Source organism: Orbicella franksi, chromosome 4 (assembly GCF_964199315.1).
Source record: "Orbicella franksi chromosome 4, jaOrbFran1.1, whole genome shotgun sequence".
In the NCBI taxonomy this organism is placed as follows: Eukaryota; Metazoa; Cnidaria; class Anthozoa; order Scleractinia; family Merulinidae; genus Orbicella; species Orbicella franksi.
The window spans coordinates 11,498,079-11,517,371 of record NC_138148.1 but is presented as its reverse complement, the minus strand read 5'-3'; the positions used below and the strand labels follow the sequence as shown (position 1 = coordinate 11,517,371).

The 19,293-nt window shown below is 39.4% G+C and overlaps 3 protein-coding genes across 5 annotated transcripts in view; 2 read left to right on the top strand and 1 right to left on the bottom strand.

The window, feature by feature from the left end:
• The window catches only part of LOC145484669 (uncharacterized), a 335,301-nt gene that overhangs the window by 133,999 nt on the left and 182,009 nt on the right, over positions 1-19,293 (top strand). The window lies entirely within an intron of this gene.
• Positions 22-15,207, top strand: LOC145483376 (splicing factor 3B subunit 2-like). Its single transcript, XM_081461878.1, has 24 exons — positions 22-134; positions 359-405; positions 1,453-1,501; positions 2,546-3,537; positions 4,013-4,066; positions 4,466-4,591; positions 5,534-5,593; positions 5,683-5,766; positions 5,872-5,955; positions 6,194-6,268; positions 7,814-7,873; positions 8,427-8,477; positions 8,768-8,809; positions 9,165-9,203; positions 9,320-9,381; positions 9,601-9,649; positions 10,153-10,350; positions 10,985-11,173; positions 11,755-11,807; positions 12,140-12,344; positions 12,769-12,792; positions 13,438-13,520; positions 14,125-14,212; positions 14,841-15,207. The coding sequence occupies exons 1-24, from the start codon at positions 41-43 to the stop codon at positions 14,901-14,903; spliced, it is 2,871 nt and encodes a 956-aa protein (XP_081318004.1). The 5' UTR covers positions 22-40; the 3' UTR covers positions 14,904-15,207.
• Positions 14,980-19,293, bottom strand: part of LOC145483377 (calpain-9-like) — a 21,359-nt gene continuing 17,045 nt past the window's right edge. Inside the window, exons 20-21 of one of the 3 annotated variants that reach the window (XM_081461879.1) lie at positions 18,379-18,431; positions 14,980-15,527 (exon numbers count right to left, since the gene is read on the bottom strand). In XM_081461879.1, the coding sequence (XP_081318005.1) occupies positions 18,405-18,431 (27 nt within the window). In that variant the 3' untranslated portion in view covers positions 14,980-15,527; positions 18,379-18,404. Of the gene's footprint in view, positions 15,528-18,235; positions 18,432-19,293 lie in introns of those variants that run through there. The other 2 variants (XM_081461880.1, XM_081461881.1) reach the window with 2 other exon arrangements.

Sequence of the window (19,293 nt, the reverse complement as noted above, 5' to 3'; positions counted from 1 at the left end):
TGATCCATCGCGGCAACGTCGCGAGGCCGCAACATCCAACATGGAGGAAGAGATCCCTTCTTTGGAGGAGCTGAAAAAGTTGAAAGTTGTTGAACTAAAAGCTCGGTTATCGTCGCTTGGACTACAAACCTCAGGTAGATTAGGAAATAAGTCATTTCTTTGCCTTAAATTGAACTGATTGAGATGGTTTTTGCTTTGTTAGTTGGCGAAGTCATACTGCAACTTTCCAGTCTGTTCGAATGTATTAAGCTATAAGCTTAATTTGTTGGTGAACCACGTGCACGCAGAAATTCTACAGACTTACCGAGCTTAAAATCACATTTATCTTATTTCTTACTGTTTTTATTTTTGTTCCAAGGTTTGAAGGCGGAGTTGATAGCAAGACTTCACAGTTATTTTGTGTCGGTAAGGTTCAAGCGTCAAGTTATGCAAGCTTATGTAGATTTTCAAGCTTATTTTATAGCTTAACTTTGTACTTAGCTTGGCTTGCTTGATGTCAGATGAGCTCGAGGTAAGGTCTGATGATCAAAAGAGCATTCAAAACAATGTTAAATGAGAGCCATATTGCCGCCTGCTTGTAGTTTGCCACCTATAGCTCGTTTCATGTTGTCCAAAATTGCTTAATTCACCTCTACATGTATGTCATTTGTCATCTTGAGCACAATTAATGCCATGGAAACAATCAGGTTTAAATTTGTGTTGATGTGTGGTGTCTGGAGACATCATGACAACAGCTTCGGTAATCCCACTGGAGGGATTAGTGGCAAGATTTGATATAACCCCAGACTTAGTTATGCCTACAGTTTTGAGAGTTCTATCCCAGTATAGTCAATCAGACTCCCAGAAATCAAACTCAATCAAGCTCAATCTTTGGATTGAGTTCGACTGAGTTTGGCAATTGAATGAAATTGAACACCATAGCTCATGTGAGTTTGATTTCTGAACCAATCCAACCCCATTAGAGAAAGAAAACCCAATGTGAACTCAATCCATTAGATTGTGTTTGACTGGCAACCAAACTTTGTTTGAGTTCGGTTTTGATTGCTTAACTAGATCGAAGTCAATCTATGGATTGAGTCAGATTCAGTTTGATTGAGTTCAATTGAAATTCTGTTCAATAGGTTTGATTGACTATGCCAGGGTTCTTTTCATGAAAGCCATTTGTGTGTGGAGTAGTATGGATCAAGTGAATGCAGAATTAATTATGTAAGTCATATACCAACCTATTAAAATGATCCATCAAGTTGGGCAGGGTACTTTACTTTTTAAATTTGTTGTTAATTGAGTGGTGTGAATGATGATAAAAGCTGATGAGCTGTTTTTACAGTGTCCATGAATGTCTACATGAGATTTCTGACACACCAGGTTGTTCATAATATTTATTTTCTCTGTAATAGATAAATTATTTGTTTAGAGACTCAAGCTATTATTAATATTATCTAAATGTTTCAGGTACCAAATCCTCAACCAACTCAATTCCAAGAAGGTGGCCCTCCTGAAGGTTAGTTTGCTACGTTTTATAAATATTGAGAAAAGCAAAATTTTCCTTTGTGCTTGTTCTACCAAAGAGGTAAAAAAGGGGTTGGTGTAATGGCATCCTGTTGATGTGGTGTAAATTATACTCTTTGTATACATATACAGGACTAGAAAAAAGTGTTGTCCATTCGTCTGGGACAAGTGCAGTGTAGATTCTCCTTCTGGGCAAGTAACTTTTCATTCTCATTTGCTCAATGGGCAAGAGGTCAGGCAAGTCATCTGTCAACTAAATCATTAAAAGAGCAAACTAAGCCTTGCCCAGGACAAGCAAAATATTGGAGCTACTTGTCCCAAGAGCAAGCTGGAATTCAAGGTTTTTTTTGAGTCTGGTGTAGACTGAAATAGCCTGTATCCCTCATTGATCCTCCCTTGTCATCCACTAAGTTGACTTCAGTAGTGCATCAGTAACTTGATTGTTAGTTTAGTTTCCATCAGAGTTTTAGACTTCCCGATCCTGTCACCACCAGTTGATAACATTGTAGAAAAATTTCCCAGGAGGCTCAGGGGGTCAGTAAGAATGATTGTTCGGGCAAACTTACATGTAACTGAAAAGTGTCCAAGAATCTTGAGTTTTTTTTTATCAACTTCCTCTTTTTTGTGTGGATTTTGACTTTATATGTGACATTGTGACACAAGTTTCAGGAACAGTAAGGATACAAAGAAACAATGGGCTCAAAAGTACTTAACAGAAATCCCTGAACATGTTCTACGTGCTGTTATTGAAATTTTTTGTTTTATTTGATCGTCTAGCATCATAACTTTGATATGTTTTGAGTTGTACTTGACACATGCATATAAATACATGTATATCAAGTTAAATGTACTTCATATACATTGTAACTCAAAAAGTAGAAAAAGATAGATTTTCTCAAGTGAGAGTGGTGTCTTGAAAAATAAGATTTAATGCCCTTGAGAATGTCCTTGGGTTCTCTGCGTTGTTAGTCTGAAGTGGCTTTGTTTTAAAAGCAAAGGTTGTATTGTGCTCACTAAATAAGTTGTTATTTTGCAGCTGAGCCTGAACATGCTGCTCAAGAGGGACCTATTGCCATTGAACAAGAAACCCATTTTCAAGAAGACGAAGATGCAAAACCTGTGCATGTGATGTTACCAATAACACAGACTCATCTACCAATACATCATTCAGAGCAACATTATCCTGTCATTGTGAAAACAGAGAATTTCCCTCACATTCCAGCACCAATTGTAATTTCAGAGGAAAGACCACCACTAGAGCCACAGACTGTTGTAGGTGACAACTTGCCAGTGCAACCCGAGCAGCAAAGTTACGTTGAGCAAGCAGAGGAGGAAGCATCAGTGCAAGAAGAATTTTCAGATCGTGCTGTGGCCGATCACGATCAGGAGCCATGGATATTGTCTCAAGAAGAAGTCCCAGACACAGCTGTTTATCAGCCAGATAGTATTTATGAACAAACTCGAGATGAGCAAGTCCAAGATGAACAGATTCAAGGAGAAGAGTTCCAACATGAGCAAATCCCTGATGAACAAATCCATGATGAACAAATCCCTGATGAACAAATCCCTGATGAACAAAGTCGAGGAGTACAAATTCAAGTCGAACAACAAGTGTCAGAAGCTCCTTTACCTGATCACGAACAATTCACATCGGAGGGAAATTTTTCAGCAGAAGATTCATCAACGCCTTGGATGCAGGAATCTACCCCAGTCAATGCGCAACAGGCAGATGAGTTTTACACGCCTAACGAGCAAGTTATTCCACAGTCGCAGGCTTATTCTCAAGAATACCAGGAAGATTCTTATGACGACAGTGAGCCATGGGTGATGGTAGATTATCCTCCTGCGGAGGAACAGGACAATTATTTTCCTCCCAAAGACAGGGCCCGTGAATCCCAGCAAGTGGAGCTGGAGATGGCGAATGAGAGATATCTACCACAGGAGGCAGAGGAAGAAGCTGATTACCAGTATTATGATGATGAACAGAGGATGGACAATGACGAAGCTGACCAACCACAACCTGCAGAAGTATGCAGAGTAGACGAATTTGGGAAATAAAACTACATCCCAGATATTTACAATTTTGTGTGTTGGAAGAAAAATATGTTTTTTATGTCAATCTTAAATAATTCTATTTAGTGTCCTCTTTTTGAAAAGTGCCTGCAATAAATCAAAGGTGACCAGTTACATGTAAACGTATTTTTGAGGTGAGATTCCCTATTCCAGTAAGTGCTCCTATTCTAATGAAAGTGGCAAGGGGGGGGGGGGGGGAGGGTTGATAGTGGTACATTGGAGACCTCCCATGCTCCAAGCAAAGTCAAGTTTTAGAATGGCTTTAAAACTCGAGAGAAATGACTTCTGAAATAAATTAAGGTATGGGTTGCACCACAACTCGTTTACAGTAGGGTACTTCATTCATGAGAGGTAGTTTTTCAGCTGTGAAATATTGAATTCATTTTAATGTGCTCTAAGTGAGTATTATTAATAATTCCTTTCTTCTTAGAGCAAAGACAAGAAAAAGAGAAAGAAGAAGAAGAAGAGAAAGAAGAAAATTGAGGTGAGTCTGGTTATTAATGTCTAACATAAAGACTCTTGTGCAGTTATGATCAGTAGAAATGGCGTCTTACAGAAGTGCAGTTATAAAGTTGTATTCTCACAGAGCTTCACTCCACTTAGCTTTATCCAATTCATAAGCTGACAAAGTGCTAGGGGTAACTTGAAAAAGATACTGTAACCCTCCCCTCTGGTAGGCACAGAGAACAGTAATGTTTCTAATTAATATGTGATGTTCCAGCTAGCCTAATAAAGCTCTGGACTGACTTACCATACTCTCAAACTTAATGCAGGTGCAGCAGCTCTCGTGGGTGTCTGTTGATAAAAAAAATTAAGCTGCAAAATTGTTTGAACCTATCTGACTGTTTTGTTTTTCTCTCTCAATTTTTGTGATTGAATGTAGTTTGTTCAGGAGCAGCCACGTGATGTGGAAGAAACAGATGATGTTGAGGTGGAATATGTCACAGAGTCAATCAGTCCACTGGATCCTAACTATAGAGCATTTGCCAAGATTTTTGAAGCATTTAAGGTATTGTCTAATTTGTTTGGCTACAATATCTAATATTAGTATTTTCCCATTGCTGTTCAAGCCATGAATGTTTCTAGTCCCCTGTGATGTTCCAGTGGCTACTAAGTGGCAGGAGAAACCCAGAGCTGTCTAATTACCGGGGCAAGTAAATTTTGCTCTTAGGCAGGTAAAAGTGGAAGTTTGGTGGTCCGGTGGGAAAGTGAAGTGAGCCTCAGTAGTCTTGTTAGTGCTAATTTCCAATCAAAATCAATTTCAAACCTCAAGACTGCAAGATGAACAAAACAATGAGTTGAAAGCATGGATTAATTTAGAATCCAGGTATACTTTGCTTGCATTTGTTCTCTATTACAGTCTATCACTGACAGTACATAGAAAATGATGCAGTTGACAAGGTACACAATTTATGAGCCTTGCATGCCTATTGGTCATAGACAAGTAATATTTTAGTGTGAGCAACTGAAAACTGAAATTTACTGGGCCACTGGGCAATAGCTGTTATTACAGTTATCAGTGGTTTGACGTGCAAATGAGGCGCAAGAGTCAATTTTGCTTCGTATTGACCGTTTCGCCTCGCTTGTATGCCTTTTTTTTTTTTTTAAAAAGAATATTTGACCACAGGCTCAACTGTAATAATTTCAAAATTTTTTTCCTTCCCTGCCTCACATAAAGATTGTTATTGTCAAAGCAATGCTTGGCTTTGATAAATCTAGTTCTAGCTGCTAAGCTTTATACTGTGCACTTGATGTCAACAGATTTGTGGTTGTCCAAAACTGCTCTAGGAGGAGGTCTGATAACCTAGAGCTAATGTTGATATTACGAGCTTCAAAAGAAATGCTAGGGCTTTTATATATTTGCAATATTCTTTTGTGTGCTCTGGTAAGTATTTTACTATTATAATAATATTGTCATTTTCTTCTCTCTGTCTCTCTCTCACTGACATAGCTCTCAGATCCAGTGGAAAACGAAGCAGCACAGAAAAAGACAGACAAAAAGGAAGAAACTGTAAGTAGAACAGCTGTACCTGTATGAGTATTTTGTAATATCTAGATCATGACAAACTTTGTTGAAGGATTTGCCTTGTGGCATTGCAGGTGGAGGCAAAGAAAAGTGAAGTTAAAGATCTCACAAATGATGATGATGATGATGACGACGACGACGATGATGAAGACATGGTGGTAAGAGTGAAAAGTTTATATTAGTTGTTAATTTTATAATTTTGAAGTTTTGAACAATAAAGCTACAAGTGTTTTTTTTTTTTTTTTTTTTTAATTTTGTTTTAGAAAAAAGCTGAAGATGAGCAACCTAAGCTTTCCAAGAAGAAACTGAGAAAGATGAACAGACTGAGTGTGGCTGAACTAAAACAGGTTTGTCTGGTTTGATCACTACTGTTAATCAACACAGCACTCTCAGTGGGTGCTTTGTTCAAAAGTGTAATATGCTAAACAAAGGTCATCATTTCATGAAATAAAATTTAAGAACTCCAATAAAATTTGACAAGCATACAAATTTAAAACTTTGCCAGCGAGTTTTCTCAATGTTGTGTTTCATGTACACTGTGTTGCATCTCTGTAATGTAAGTTGGTGTTATTTGTTTCTCTACAGTTAGTCCCAAGACCTGATGTGGTTGAGATGCATGATGTTACTGCACATGATCCAAAGTTTCTTGTCTTCCTAAAGGTAAATTTCTGTTGTACCAAAATTTTGTTTCCTTCAGTGCATCTGAACACAAAGAGGGCCAAGGTTGTTAACAGGTTTTCTTGCCTGGCTAATAATACCTGTTACATCTTCACTAGGGGGATAGAACATTTTATATCTGTGTACACTATTGATAACCATGTCAAGCTGACTGCCACAGTAGCAAATCACTCGTGCAAGTAATACAAATTCTACATATACATCTGATTTGGGAAAAGTTGTTCTGAAGTTGTAAGCCTATAAGATCACCCTGCAATGGTCACCAGTTTTTGATTGAAGTTTGTGGTGTTTCAGTGCAGTATATAGATTGAAGGGGAAATAATGAGTTTGTTCATTCATTATTAACAGGGTTTGTATGGGTCATGGAAAACCTGGAATGTTTTGGAATTTTATAATTTTGTTTTCCAGGCCTGGAAAGTCATGAAATTGAAGTGTAGGTCATGGAAAGTCATGGAAAGTTGTGGCAAAGTAATAAACTTTCCAAGAATGAACAGGAAAAAAATCAAAAGTGGAAAAAACAACAGACAAGTCAGAAAACCAGTTCATTCCAGTAAAAAAAAAAAAAAAAAAAAAAAACACGCACACACACTACCACGCATGTTATGCATCATAATGTGGGAAAATACCGTAAATAATAGATTGTTTTCAACGGACAAAAATTTGAGAACAACTGCTTAACATACATCATGAAAAACTCGGAAAGATCATGGAAAAGGTCATGGAAAGCCATGGAATTTGAAAAGTTCAAAAAGAATATGAACCTTGATTAAGGATTTATGGTTTTTCCTTTCTTTACAATGAAACACCATGAATGTCAATCAAACAATGGCAAACTGCCACTATATATTTACCTTATGGCATTTTGGCATTAAGATCATCATAATAATTTCATAGTTTGTAGGTTAGCCTTTCTTGAAACTGAATGTCCCACACTTTGATTCACTGGGCGTGTATCCTGTTGCCCAGTGAATGCATTTCTTTGTGGGAAGAGCACATGTAGTTGACATAACTCATTCCTATAAGAGCAGATCATTTAACTGAACTTGTAGATTACATTGTCAGCACATTACCCTAAACAGTAACCTGCAAGCAAAGTCTCCTTTGATCTTGCTAGAAAAATAGGGAAGGGGAAGTTTCTAATTTTTCAAGGAAGGTCAAAGGAGACTCTGCTCGCAGGGTGTCTTAACAGAAAAGGTGTTGTTGAGAATTGTTGCAATGGTTGACATAGTAAGAGTATGTTTTTTGCTGGAAACTATGTTGAATCAGTGGACATCATGTTCTAAAATTCAGGTAGTGAATTTATTCTTAACCCGAGAGCACACCTGGATTTAAAACGTATACATTTTTGGACCAAATTGTTATTAAACCACCGATATAGACTATTTGTATTATTTGCAAATTGTATGGGTCAAGTATAATGGGCTTCATAACAATCTCTCATCCATTACAACGTCTTTGGCATCAAACTTTCTGTAATAGTAAAAAAAAAATGAAGTTGACTAATCTCTTTGTTGCTGTATTTTTCAGTCATGTCGCAATTCAGTTCCTGTGCCCAGACATTGGTGTTTCAAGAGGAAATATCTTCAGGTAAGGTTACTAACCTCCACGTGCACTTAGCAGCTTGCCAGAGACACACCTTTTTAGCTGAACAAGTGTCATTTCTCTGTTCAGTGTTTGTGTGGCTGGGAGACAAATGTGATGGCATCTCTACATGCAGGGCAAGAAAATGTTCAATTACCCCTGCATCTTACAATGCCTTTACATATTTATTTAATTAATTGCTATGATTTTAAAGTGTTCATTATTTTGAATAGCTAAAGTGAAGATTGCAGATTGCAGTGTATGGTTGAACAAGAACCTCAGCATAACTTCAATTTCTTTATTATTGCGCACTGTTTACAGAGTTAACATCAGCATTATAGAATGAATATAAAAGGAGAAATATTTATTCCTATGGCTATGGAAAGAATAAAAGGATATGTCCATGGTAACCAGATTAGCCACTGGAAAAAATAGCTTCCCTTGTCTTGAAATAATTTTTCATTGAATGAAAGGCACTTTTTACTGCTAAGTCACCACACTCTTTAGCTATTTTTCCTTGGAGATTAACTACAATGTGTTTGTTTGTCGTGGCTTCCAGGGCAAAAGAGGGATTGTGAAACCACCGTTTGAACTGCCAGAATTCATCAAGGTTTGTATTGAATCAGTTATTGTACTTCTTCCCATTGTTGAGAATTGCAATTATTGTACATGTTTGTGTCAAATTTCTATTTAGGACATTTATTATTTTGTTGATTTAGGAAATTTTGGTTTGTTTAATACTGGATCAACTTTTAGATATAGTGTCATTAGATCTAGTCTCAAGTTTGACAGAGACAAACCAGTTTCAGTCTGTGTGGCCAAAAAATAGAGAATAAATCCAAAGGTAGCTCTTTCCAGACTATTTTTGATAACAATTACATTTCTTGTTTCTTTTGACAGAAAACTGGAATCATGGAAATGAGAGAAGCAATGCAAGAAAAGGTAATTACTGGGCACTAGACTATGAAACAAATAAACAATCATGACAGGTCACTTGGAAAGTGATATTTAACATTTAGTGCGGAATGTAGGCCTAGGAGAAGACTTGGAGCGAGATGTCTCATGGACAAACAAAGTTCTTGAGGCACTGAAACCAACCCCTCGAACAACAGAAGCAAACATTCTGAAATAAACACAGCCACACTGACTATTTGCATAACCTTTAGGGCAAGGTGCTGAAATTGATAATTAATGTTTATGTCTGGAGTTCATGCAAAGGTAAAGGACTTCAACCTGGAACCAGTGATTTGCAAAAGCAATACTATCAAAATAATATTGTCTGATCTTTTCATTGCAGGAAGATCAAAAAACCATGAAAGCAAAGATGAGAGAGAAGGTAAAACATTGTTGCAATTGTTTTTAATGTTTTCATTTTTCTTGTGCGATAGTATAGCTTTACATGTATGCATGTGTTGGAATGACATTACCAATTGATGTGATATTGTTTTGTAGGTTCGACCAAAGATGGGAAAGATTGATATTGATTATCAAAAGCTTCATGATGCCTTTTTCAAGTGAGTCTTAATTTTTTTTATAAATGTATGATTTTTCTTAATCTTTGGATTGTCATTTTCAGTTCCTTACAGTTTTACTGGATACAAGTAGGAAAGTTCAATATTATTGGAAGAGTGTAACATTTTTGCTCTCCAATTTGAATTTACTGCTGAGAACGTTTGTCCCACTTTGTCTGTTTAATTGTCGATTTACTGATTGTATTGGTATTTTCGTTGCAGATGGCAAACGAAACCCAAAATGTTAATTCACGGTGATCTTTACTATGAGGTAGGTTGTGTGTGTTTCGAAACATAAAAGCATTCACCTTCTATTCTATCGCTGTAGGTGATTTAATTAATTGATTCTCTGGCATAGATTCCACACAGAGCGTTATTGACTATATTTGCGTTTATATTTTCCTTACAAGTGAAAAGTTAAACGCCTTAAAAACCTCTTACTTTTGTGGTACTTAATTTAAAAAGGCACTAAGTCATGATCCATGTGCAGATTTTTAAAATTTACCTTAAAGCAAAGCGCCATATAATGCCTTTTCAACGAGTGAGAGCGGAGCATTCTTTCAATTGGCTCTAACCTACCTTTGCACATGTTCTGGTACTCTGACGTTTTGTCACCAGGGAACACTTGCTCATATTCCTTGGCACCTTACAAACGCACATTTTGAACCTCCCACACCTCTGCTTAGTGGACACTTGTGCAGGCTGCAAAGGGTTTTGTTCTATGGGAGGCTGACGAAAATGATAATCGTGATTGTCGTACATTTTGACCATCAGGGAAAAGAGTTTGAAACACGACTGAAAGAAAAGAAACCAGGCGATCTGTCAGATGACCTAAGAACAGCACTTGGTATGCCGATAGGTCCTAACAATCATCTGGTTCCACCGCCATGGTTAATAGCCATGCAGAGGTATGGACCTCCTCCCTCCTACCCCAACCTCAAGATCCCTGGTCTAAATGCACCAATACCTGAGGTAAGAAAAGGCTCAGTCTTGGGCATTTCTTAAATATTATTCGTCTAACTAGTTAGGCTATCGTTTAGATTAGAGACTTTGAAGTGGCCCATGAACATATTTATTGTCGTTCTAGAACAATTCATCTGACATGAATAATAGGCCCTTTGTAGCTGGGGTCACGTGACAATATTGCTATGTTGCTTGAGAGCAAGGGTTTGCTCTCCAACAACTTCTTCCATACAAATCTTCGTAATTTTTAATTTTTTTAAAAAAAAATTCCAACCGTCACAAAATCTCACTCTTTAATGCCAGGGGTCTCAAACTTGGACAATTTGATATTTTTGACATGCTTTTCCTATTTCTGGCGTTCTTTAAGTTATAGCTGATAATTTTATGCTGCAAAGGGCCTATTGATTAGTTCGTCAGCGTAATACATTTACGATACAGGTGGATCAAGATGAAGCCGCAGTGTCACACAAAGATTAAGAGAGAAATCTGTGTTGCGGGGATTCGTGCACAAATTGGCGACAAGAGTTAAACTAAATGCGTTTATGTGGCAGTCATTATTAGTCAGTGTAAAAATTGTGAATTTCGGCGGTAAGATGTTGATTTCTTTTGAAAATTAACAGCTTTATTGATGTGCTGTTTCCAGGGCGCCTCATTTGGTTATCATGCGGGGGGCTGGGGCAAGCCTCCAGTGGATGAGCAGGGGAAGCCTCTGTACGGTGACGTGTTCGGCATTCAACAGCAGGAGGCTCCTGTGGTGGAGGAAGACGAACAGATTGAGAGCCAGCCCTGGGGTGAGCTGGAGTCTGAGTCTGAGGAGGAGTCCGAGTCGGAGGTATGTGCGACTTTGTCACATAAGTGTGCGTGACTTGTCTAAACAGACGTACAAGGTAGTTATTTATAGTAATAAAGAAATAGGAAATACGGTAAACTTTTATTCCTGGCGCAATAAAGTGCTGCCTTTCTTCAGACGCATCTTTTTGTTGTTGGAAAAAAAAAGAATATGAGCCATCAACCCACTTGTGACCTTCACAGTAGCTATTCTGTTGTCACGCAAGGTGTTTGCTTTCTGCTTCTGTCAGAGAAGCGTGCGATCTTGCGATGGAGTCTGATTCATGATTGCTGTTTTGTCAAGCTTGCTATGCTCCTCGAAAGGTGGATTCTTGAAACGGGAAACTTTCTGACCTTTAACATCCCTTTTCGGTGTCTGCAATTTAGACCAATTTCGATCTATTAAAAATCAGCCTAAAACAATAGACCTCAGTACGAGGCTCTGGGAGATAAACCCCGCAAACTCTGTAGTTATCCCCCAGAGCCTCGCACTGAGGTCTATTGTTTTAGGCTAAATTTTTATATGGCGAAATTTGTCTATTCGGGAGCACGTCTTTGATTGATTGTGTTATCTCAATTTTTTAGGAGGAATCTGAAGAGGAGGAAGATCAAACTGGCCTCATCACTCCAGCTGACACGTAAGTTCTCCATACTGCAATAAGTGATAGTTTATGTTCCAGTTGCAATATTCGGTTATTTATTTACAGTGTCCCCAATTAGCCGGCGCAACAGTACTGAATACATTTGACAGTTAAATAAAGTTGTTTAATTTAAAAAAGAAACGCTGGGTCGAGAAGGCGAGCTTATATATTCGACCCTGGCGTTAAGTTTAGAACTTGATACCGTACTGTTTGGATCAGAGTGCCCGCAAACGTTTGGACGGGAATAAACCCAAAGGCCAGTTTCAGAATTTTGCGTTAGTTCGTTGTTTTTTTTGTTAGTTTAATTTTTTTCCTCGCGTCTTGTACAGCGGTCTGATTACGCCTAGCGGACTGACGTCAATACCAGCTGGCATGGAGACACCGGACATGATCGAGCTGCGAAAGAGGAAAAATATCGAGGAAGCTATGGAGACTGGTGCCGAACAGCAGACCTTGTACACGGTGTTGCCGGAGAAGAGAGTGAACGTCGGTGCTGCTATGATGGGATCTGCGCATGTGTACGACATAACGTCGGTAAGTTGTGATAAGTAGGGGATGTTCTCTCTGCGCGCGCAGCACGAACCGTTGTTGTAAAATAACATGACACGTTTTTAGTCTCGGCAAGAAGGGCGGTGAATGTTCCTGCGGTGGAAGCAATCAAGGAAGTAGTGTGTTCAACTTTCTTTGTAACAACTACCAGTCCCCTCTTTTTCTACAGAGAAAAAGAGGGGGGCTCTTTTTCTCGCCCCACCCCCACCCCTTTACCACAGGTTTGTCAGCTTTTAATATACCTTCGCGAAACGAGGTTTAATTTTCATCAGTACATCTATTGTACACTGACAGCCTTATAAGATGGGTGGCTGTACATGTCAATTTCCCTTTTCGACGGGTTTGGTCCGCACCTTTTTTGATCAGGTCATTTTAAATGTGTTTTTTTTTGTTTTGTTTTGTTTTGTAGGCAGCTGCTGGAGTTCCCAGAAAGGTAAGTTTAGTTGATGAGTTCTTTAAATCATGCTGGTGTTATTAATAAAGTTCAAGGAGACAGTGGTCAAGTTTATATTAGTCTCGCTTTATCTCTCAGTTTACACAATTGACGTCCCAAATGTTGAAATTTTAATAGGAGAACCAGCTGAACGAGGTATAGACCATACCGAAAGAGACGGACCGAAGTTTCCTTTGTAGACATTGCGTTCTGTCTCTTGCCTTGTCGATCTTGCGTCACTTAACGGCATGACTGTAAAAAAGAAACTGCGATAGAAATAACGCTATAATTTTGCGTAGTCCTAGGACAGGCCGGTTTGTTTTAAAGCCGATTAACACTAATCCAGGATTGAATGTGGTTCGGTGTTCATATTTCCCTCGTACAAAAATATTTTTTATTGCAAACATTTTGCATAGTTTGAGATTAGACAAACTCCAAATCGGAAGAACAGAAAATATATAAAAAAAAAACAAACCTCACTAATTTGTGTTTCTAATTTGTAACACTGTTATCCAATTCACGCAAATACTGGATTAGTTAAATGGAGTTTTGAACATCCAGGCCCTGCAGTTTAACGTATAGTACTCAAGAAAGATTAGGTCTTCAAGTTTGCTTCCAACTGACTTTTCCCACTTTCGTTACCAGGCGGGAGCGCCATTGACAGAAGGTGTCGAGGTAGCACTGGACCCAAGTGAACTGGAGTTGGACCCTGCTGCTATGCAGGCCAGGTTAGTTTCTAGTTATGTGTGCACCTCTCGTACTGGTAATCACACAAAAGAAACCTGTGATGGAATTGATCCATCAATCAGATCTTCCCGCGCCAAGTGAAAACCGGTCCCGGACGTCGCACGGATCAATAAAATCATTAATGGGATTTTGTTCAGTACACAAAGTTTTGACGCCCCCCTCCCCCCCTGGCGGGGTGATACTCTACAAGGTTTTATACGGGGGGGGGCTCCTCGCCAAGGCCCTGCCCCTTACCCTTTTGTTTACCATTTTGACAGAAGTGGTACCCCTTTCACATACCTTTTCAAGAACACTGCGTCCATTTGTTTAACCCTTGGAATGAAGTTAATGAACAATATTACCAGAGAACATCAAGCAAAACCAGAAGAACAAGTATTTTATATTCGGTTCATGTTCACGCTGGACACAAAAGACAGATTTCTCTGCCCTTTCACACACGTCAACTTGTGAAATCCCTACCCTTTTATATTACTGAGGTAAGTAAAAGGTACGCCTTTCGAGCGGCACCTTCCCGTATAGGCCATTATAGGCAGTGCCCCCGGGTTTTGACGCCATCGTTGAATTTGTCGTCTTGGTGCATTTCAGATACGAGGAACAGCTGAAAGAACGAGAAAGCCAACTACAAAAAGAGGACCTTAGTGACATGGTGGCAGAGCACGCTGCTAAACAAAAGGTGAGCGTCACAATTCCATTTCTATCGGCAACGAAAAACACCGGAAATAACAAGCAATAATGCGATAGTAGGTTTTCACAAGAGTCAGTGGGGCCTCCAAATTCCAATTCCAATTCCAGGATCAAATTATTTTAAGATATGACACCAATGAGATAAACTGAAGATAAACACAAGATAAACTGGGAGCGGGCTCTTATTACGAGGGAGAATATGCATAACCAGGCGGCCTGGTTAAAGTCAAAGTCATCCGTTGCAAAACATTTAGCCTCCGTTGCTACCGTTCCCGGACGAATAAGACTTTCCTGCGATTTGACCGCGTGAAAATTGAGAGTAGAGCAAGAAATGGCAGTAGAGTTAGGGCAGCTAGCCCCTCTACCTCCCCCAATATTTTGCTCTCGTCTCAAAGTTTGTGCGTCTTAAATGCGGGGAGGACCGCTATTCAGGCTACAGAGAACTGGAAAATTTAAACGAGGCTTTTTTAAAGTGTCAGTTGCTCTTAGGTTTGATGACGTTCTTTTAAAGTCTATTTTAGCTATTCTTGGAACAGTTATTTGGGCAATTTTGCGAGGAGACAGTAGTTAGTTTTAGATGGCTTAAGAAAATAACGAAACTGTTGCATCCTTTGCAGAAACGGAAGAAAGCCACAGACAGTGGGAAGTCCGCCAAGAAATACAAAGAATTCAAGTTCTGATGAGAACGATGTAGTGGTCTTAATAAGACCTTTTCTTTTTACTTGTACAGTTCTAGCAACAATACACTCCAAAACGTGTGGTTTAACACCTTTATTTCCCTTGTTTTTTTTTTAAGATTATACGTCGCTTACAAATACAAATAAGTTGTAATAGTAATAAAAAAGGGATAGTCGCTAGGTCCACACATTTTAATTGTCTTAATAGTTTATCTAAGGATACCCTTCACCAGCGAACTCCTTTAAACTGATTTCCAGTTAAGTTATTCAGGTTTTACTGTTAATTTATAAAATTAAACTTGGCTCACACTGATCGAGTTGAAATTTTAATTAGATTGAATAATTGAAACAACCAAGAAATTGGTTTACCTACACGTGATTCTCGGAATCGTCACGCAATATGCGTAAAGGACACGTTGCGTGGCAACTCTGAGAAGGGTCGAGGCCCCCCCGAAGGAAAAAAGATGATATATGAATGGTACCAAGTTATGAAATGCTACCTAACTAAGCTACAAGTTTGACGGTTATTTTCTTCAAATCCACGCTTTGAGATTTGTTGCGGACGTTTTCCGGGACTTTTTCTTTCTCATTTCGGTTACATCATAAAGTTACGCATGCCATGATGAACTGAAAAGCAAATAGAAAGTGATTAGTTCAAACACATCCTTGGCCTGCACTAAAGGATCCACGTTATTACATTGTCAAACGGTACAGTGCGTCTTCCAAGTTTGCTTAGGAGTAGACCATTCGACTTTTGAGGGGAGGGGGGGGGGTGGGTGACTTGGTACAGGCACGATTGTGTATGAATGATACTCTTTCTTCCATATAACATGCTTTTTTTCCGGCCCACTGAACGTGCTTGAATGGCAGAATGTTTTGATAAAAGTATGCTTGCAGGATACTTTTTTCAAAAACAGCTCTCCCCCCCCCCCCCCCCAACCTCCTTCTTTCAAGTCAAATAGTCCACCTCCTAAGTCCCAGCTTTCATGAGTGTTTTCAATCGTAGGCAAACGCGTCAAAAATTAGGTATTTACTGAAGACGACCCCGTCAGTGTAGAAAAACTTTGCAGGCTAGGCTGCCAGTTATGTTCCATGTCTTTATTAGAAGGATGGATAAGAAACCGAAGGAAGTAAATTCCATCAGATCAAAGACGCGAAGCAATGCAATTAAAATTCTCCCGGCTGTTCGTACAATGGCAGCCAGTGCCAGCATGCCTTGCAAGCCGACTGTTACGTCTTGTCCCATCATGCATCTTGACCCATTCATAAGTAGAAACAATGTACACCGTAAGACATCTTTTTTGTTTCAATGCGCCACGTTGGAAGAATGTACTTTCAAAGGAGATTATAAAATTAAAGATTGAAGCGCAGCCAGGATGAGACATAATAAGCCTACAAAGCCTGTAAAAATTCGTTATTTTGGAGATGTTTACAATTGTCCAACTCCTGTTTTGTTGGCATCAAAAGGAGCCCACAGTTAAGAGCTATTTGTTGTAACCAATGGAAACTCTGCTCTCACACAACAATGCAATGGCAGGCCATCAGTTTCTCAGCTAAGGGACCTTAAGCTCTTCTTTCAGAATTGCTTTCTAAAATGACTTGAAGAGCTAAAGTAATCACGAAGTCCAAGAAATTTAGCCAGGAGAAGGCTGAAACTTAGCTACATGAAACTGCCGTCTACATTCTTGTCAAGACAGGCTGATATCGTAGATATTACACAGGAAGGTCATGTCCGTCAAATTGATTAACAGACGTTGAAATAACCTCGGGAACTGATTCTTTCATAATTCAACTGTACCTCAACAAGGTTCTTTCAATCTTTCGAGTCACTTGTTCGCCAGAACTTTCGGTGCGTAAGGTAAGTTCCGTTCCCATAAACACTCCCAGTGCTAATTAAGAACATTTATTTGTAGAAGTTCAAGAACACACCAGAAAGCCTTTGTTTTTTCGCTCGCTTTTTACTGGTTACTTGACATGATATATGGCGCACTCGTTGGAGATATTAGGGAGCTCAAGCACACCGCAACAACGCGAGACAAACTGAGCAGATCTACGGACTAGATAATCGCGAATTATATATCACCGTTTTCTTTTGTTTTCATCTCAATCATTTATGGAAGTGCCAAAAAACCTGACGACAAAAAAAAAAGTAAAGAGGACGAGCAAATTTAGGCAGGTTTAAGTTAAACCCATCTCCGTTTGCAAGCAAACCAGTTCTATTGAACGAATTAAAGTTTTCTTCTTTGCCATATAATAAACATCTTATTAACCGAGCTTAGTCGGTCTGTATGGGAGAATCTTGACCCCGGTCGTGTGTACAGACCTCACTGCGTTCGTATAAATTCATTTTTCATCGGGCGTTGTCCCCAGCGTCGGCGTCGCTTTTGCTTGTTCGGTGTCCTTCGAAGTTATTTTTCCTCCTTTTTCGCCACGATGCTGGTTGAAGTGCATGAAGCGACAAGACGCGACCGATGCAGTGAAAGCTCGTAGTAACAATTAAGTTCATTTCCACAACAACTGTTTGGGTGATTTTGGCCGCTTCAATTTTCTTTTACAACATCCTTTGAATAAAAACCTGGAAAACTCAATTGGCAACAAGCCACCTATACACAATTCTGGGATGAATCGGGAGGTTTAGTTCACGCCACTAAGGAATTATACGGACCTTTTAATCCTATCGTCATCATAATTTCATCTACAGAACGTCAATGGTTTCCCAAGAATGGACAAAGGTGAGGGGGGGTGAGGGGGGGGGGGGGTGAAAATGCTCTGTTACATAGAACAGAACGCGTCTGTATTATGCAATCATTGCACATGCTCCATTTACCTGCCAATCATTATGCAATAAGAACCAATCAGATGGGAGAATTCTGTCCATGATATGACATCCCCTCTATAAAGTCTCCACTCCAGAAGTTTAAGGGACTAAGCGCTAGCTTTAAAATGCGGCACCAGCGTTTTTTTTTTTTTGGGGGGGGGGGGGGGACAGCTTGGAAAATTGGCATGGCGAGATGATTAGTTCATGGTTTCCAAGGGCAACCATCGACCAATCATAGCGCGCGTTTCGGAAGTGGCAAACTGCACTTCACTCCGTAGTTTAACAGCGTAAAGTAGAGACAATAAAGCAGTGAACTCAAGAGTCCCATACGATGTTCACGTAAGTAAGATGAATTTCTTGTTAGTCGAGCGTTTGTGATCGTTGTAAGCAATGGGTTGTTATTGTCACGAGGACAAAGCTGTTTGTTAACTGTGTCGTACCAACTAACTCTACCAGCGAGCAATCTGCATTTTTAACCTTCTATAACCTTCCTTAATTTTAAACCTTTCACTCCGTCTGAATGCTCTAGCAGTTTAATTCTTAACAATTGCACTACATGTACATAAAGCAACGTTAAACAGTTAAGATCATAGGGAAGAATGTTACAGCATGCTTTTTTCTTAGCTGGATTAACATTAGCGTAGATTACATTCCAATTACCGAGACATTAGTTGGTCTTCATCAGACTACAAAGTAACACAGGCACGTAGGAACTGAAAGGGAAAAAGAATCACGTATGATGAATCACGCATGCATTTAAGTGACGGTGGCTCGCACGTCACGATCTTTCTTTCCCAGATGTCGCGTGACAAGGCAGATTACAAACCAAGAGATAAACTAAAAGGGAAATGAGTCACGTGTAATAAATGCAGCATTACTGCATTATGACAAAGTATTTAGCTTGTCACGCAACCTCTCCATTTCGAAAAATTGCGTGACCATCGGATACCTGTAAAAACTCAAATCTTTAAGGATGTCGTAGGAACAAGTCTCGTTCAACTTTAAGAAAAATTCGCCTTCGTCCACTAATCACGTCTTCCCTCCACTCCCCTTACTCAACTCCCACACCAAATCCCCCCTCCCCCCCCCCGGCCCGCTCTTCTTAAAACGTCACTAGTCAACACGGTACTTGTTTCTACGACTGACAATGTACAACGAAACAACTAGTCATTTGAAGCACATAAATAATTATAACTTAAGGCCTTTCCAAAGTAAGCCAAAAGAAGGCATTTAGGGGTAGACCATTATTTTTTGAGGGGGGTGGGGTTGAGGGTTGGACAATTTTCTAGGGCATAAGATTTTTTTTCTCAACTTTAGGTTGTGCATGATATTTGTTGGCGGGCAATAGCTTGTGCAAGAATTTTTTTAACATCAAAAAAAAAACAGACCTAGGTAGTAGAAAGCACTTGCTCATTTTTTTCCCCACGGCTCCCACTGCTCGATTTTTTTCAGCAGTTTTTGCGGCGCAGGAATTTTTGTTTTTGGAGATTACCCATTACCCCTTCCCCCCCCCCCCGCCCCCCCAATTCAATAAAATAATGGTCCGTCCCTTATACTACAGCTTCCTTTGATGTG

Coding starts and splice junctions, on each gene's coding strand:
- LOC145483376 (XM_081461878.1), top strand. CDS start 41: ATGGAGGAAGAGATCCCTTCTTTGGAGGAGCTGAAAAAGTTGAAAGTT. Junction 12,345..12,768: donor ATGTGTACGACATAACGTCG/GTAAGTTGTGAT, acceptor TTTGTTTTGTAG/GCAGCTGCTGGAGTTCCCAG. Junction 13,521..14,124: donor CCTGCTGCTATGCAGGCCAG/GTTAGTTTCTAG, acceptor GGTGCATTTCAG/ATACGAGGAACAGCTGAAAG.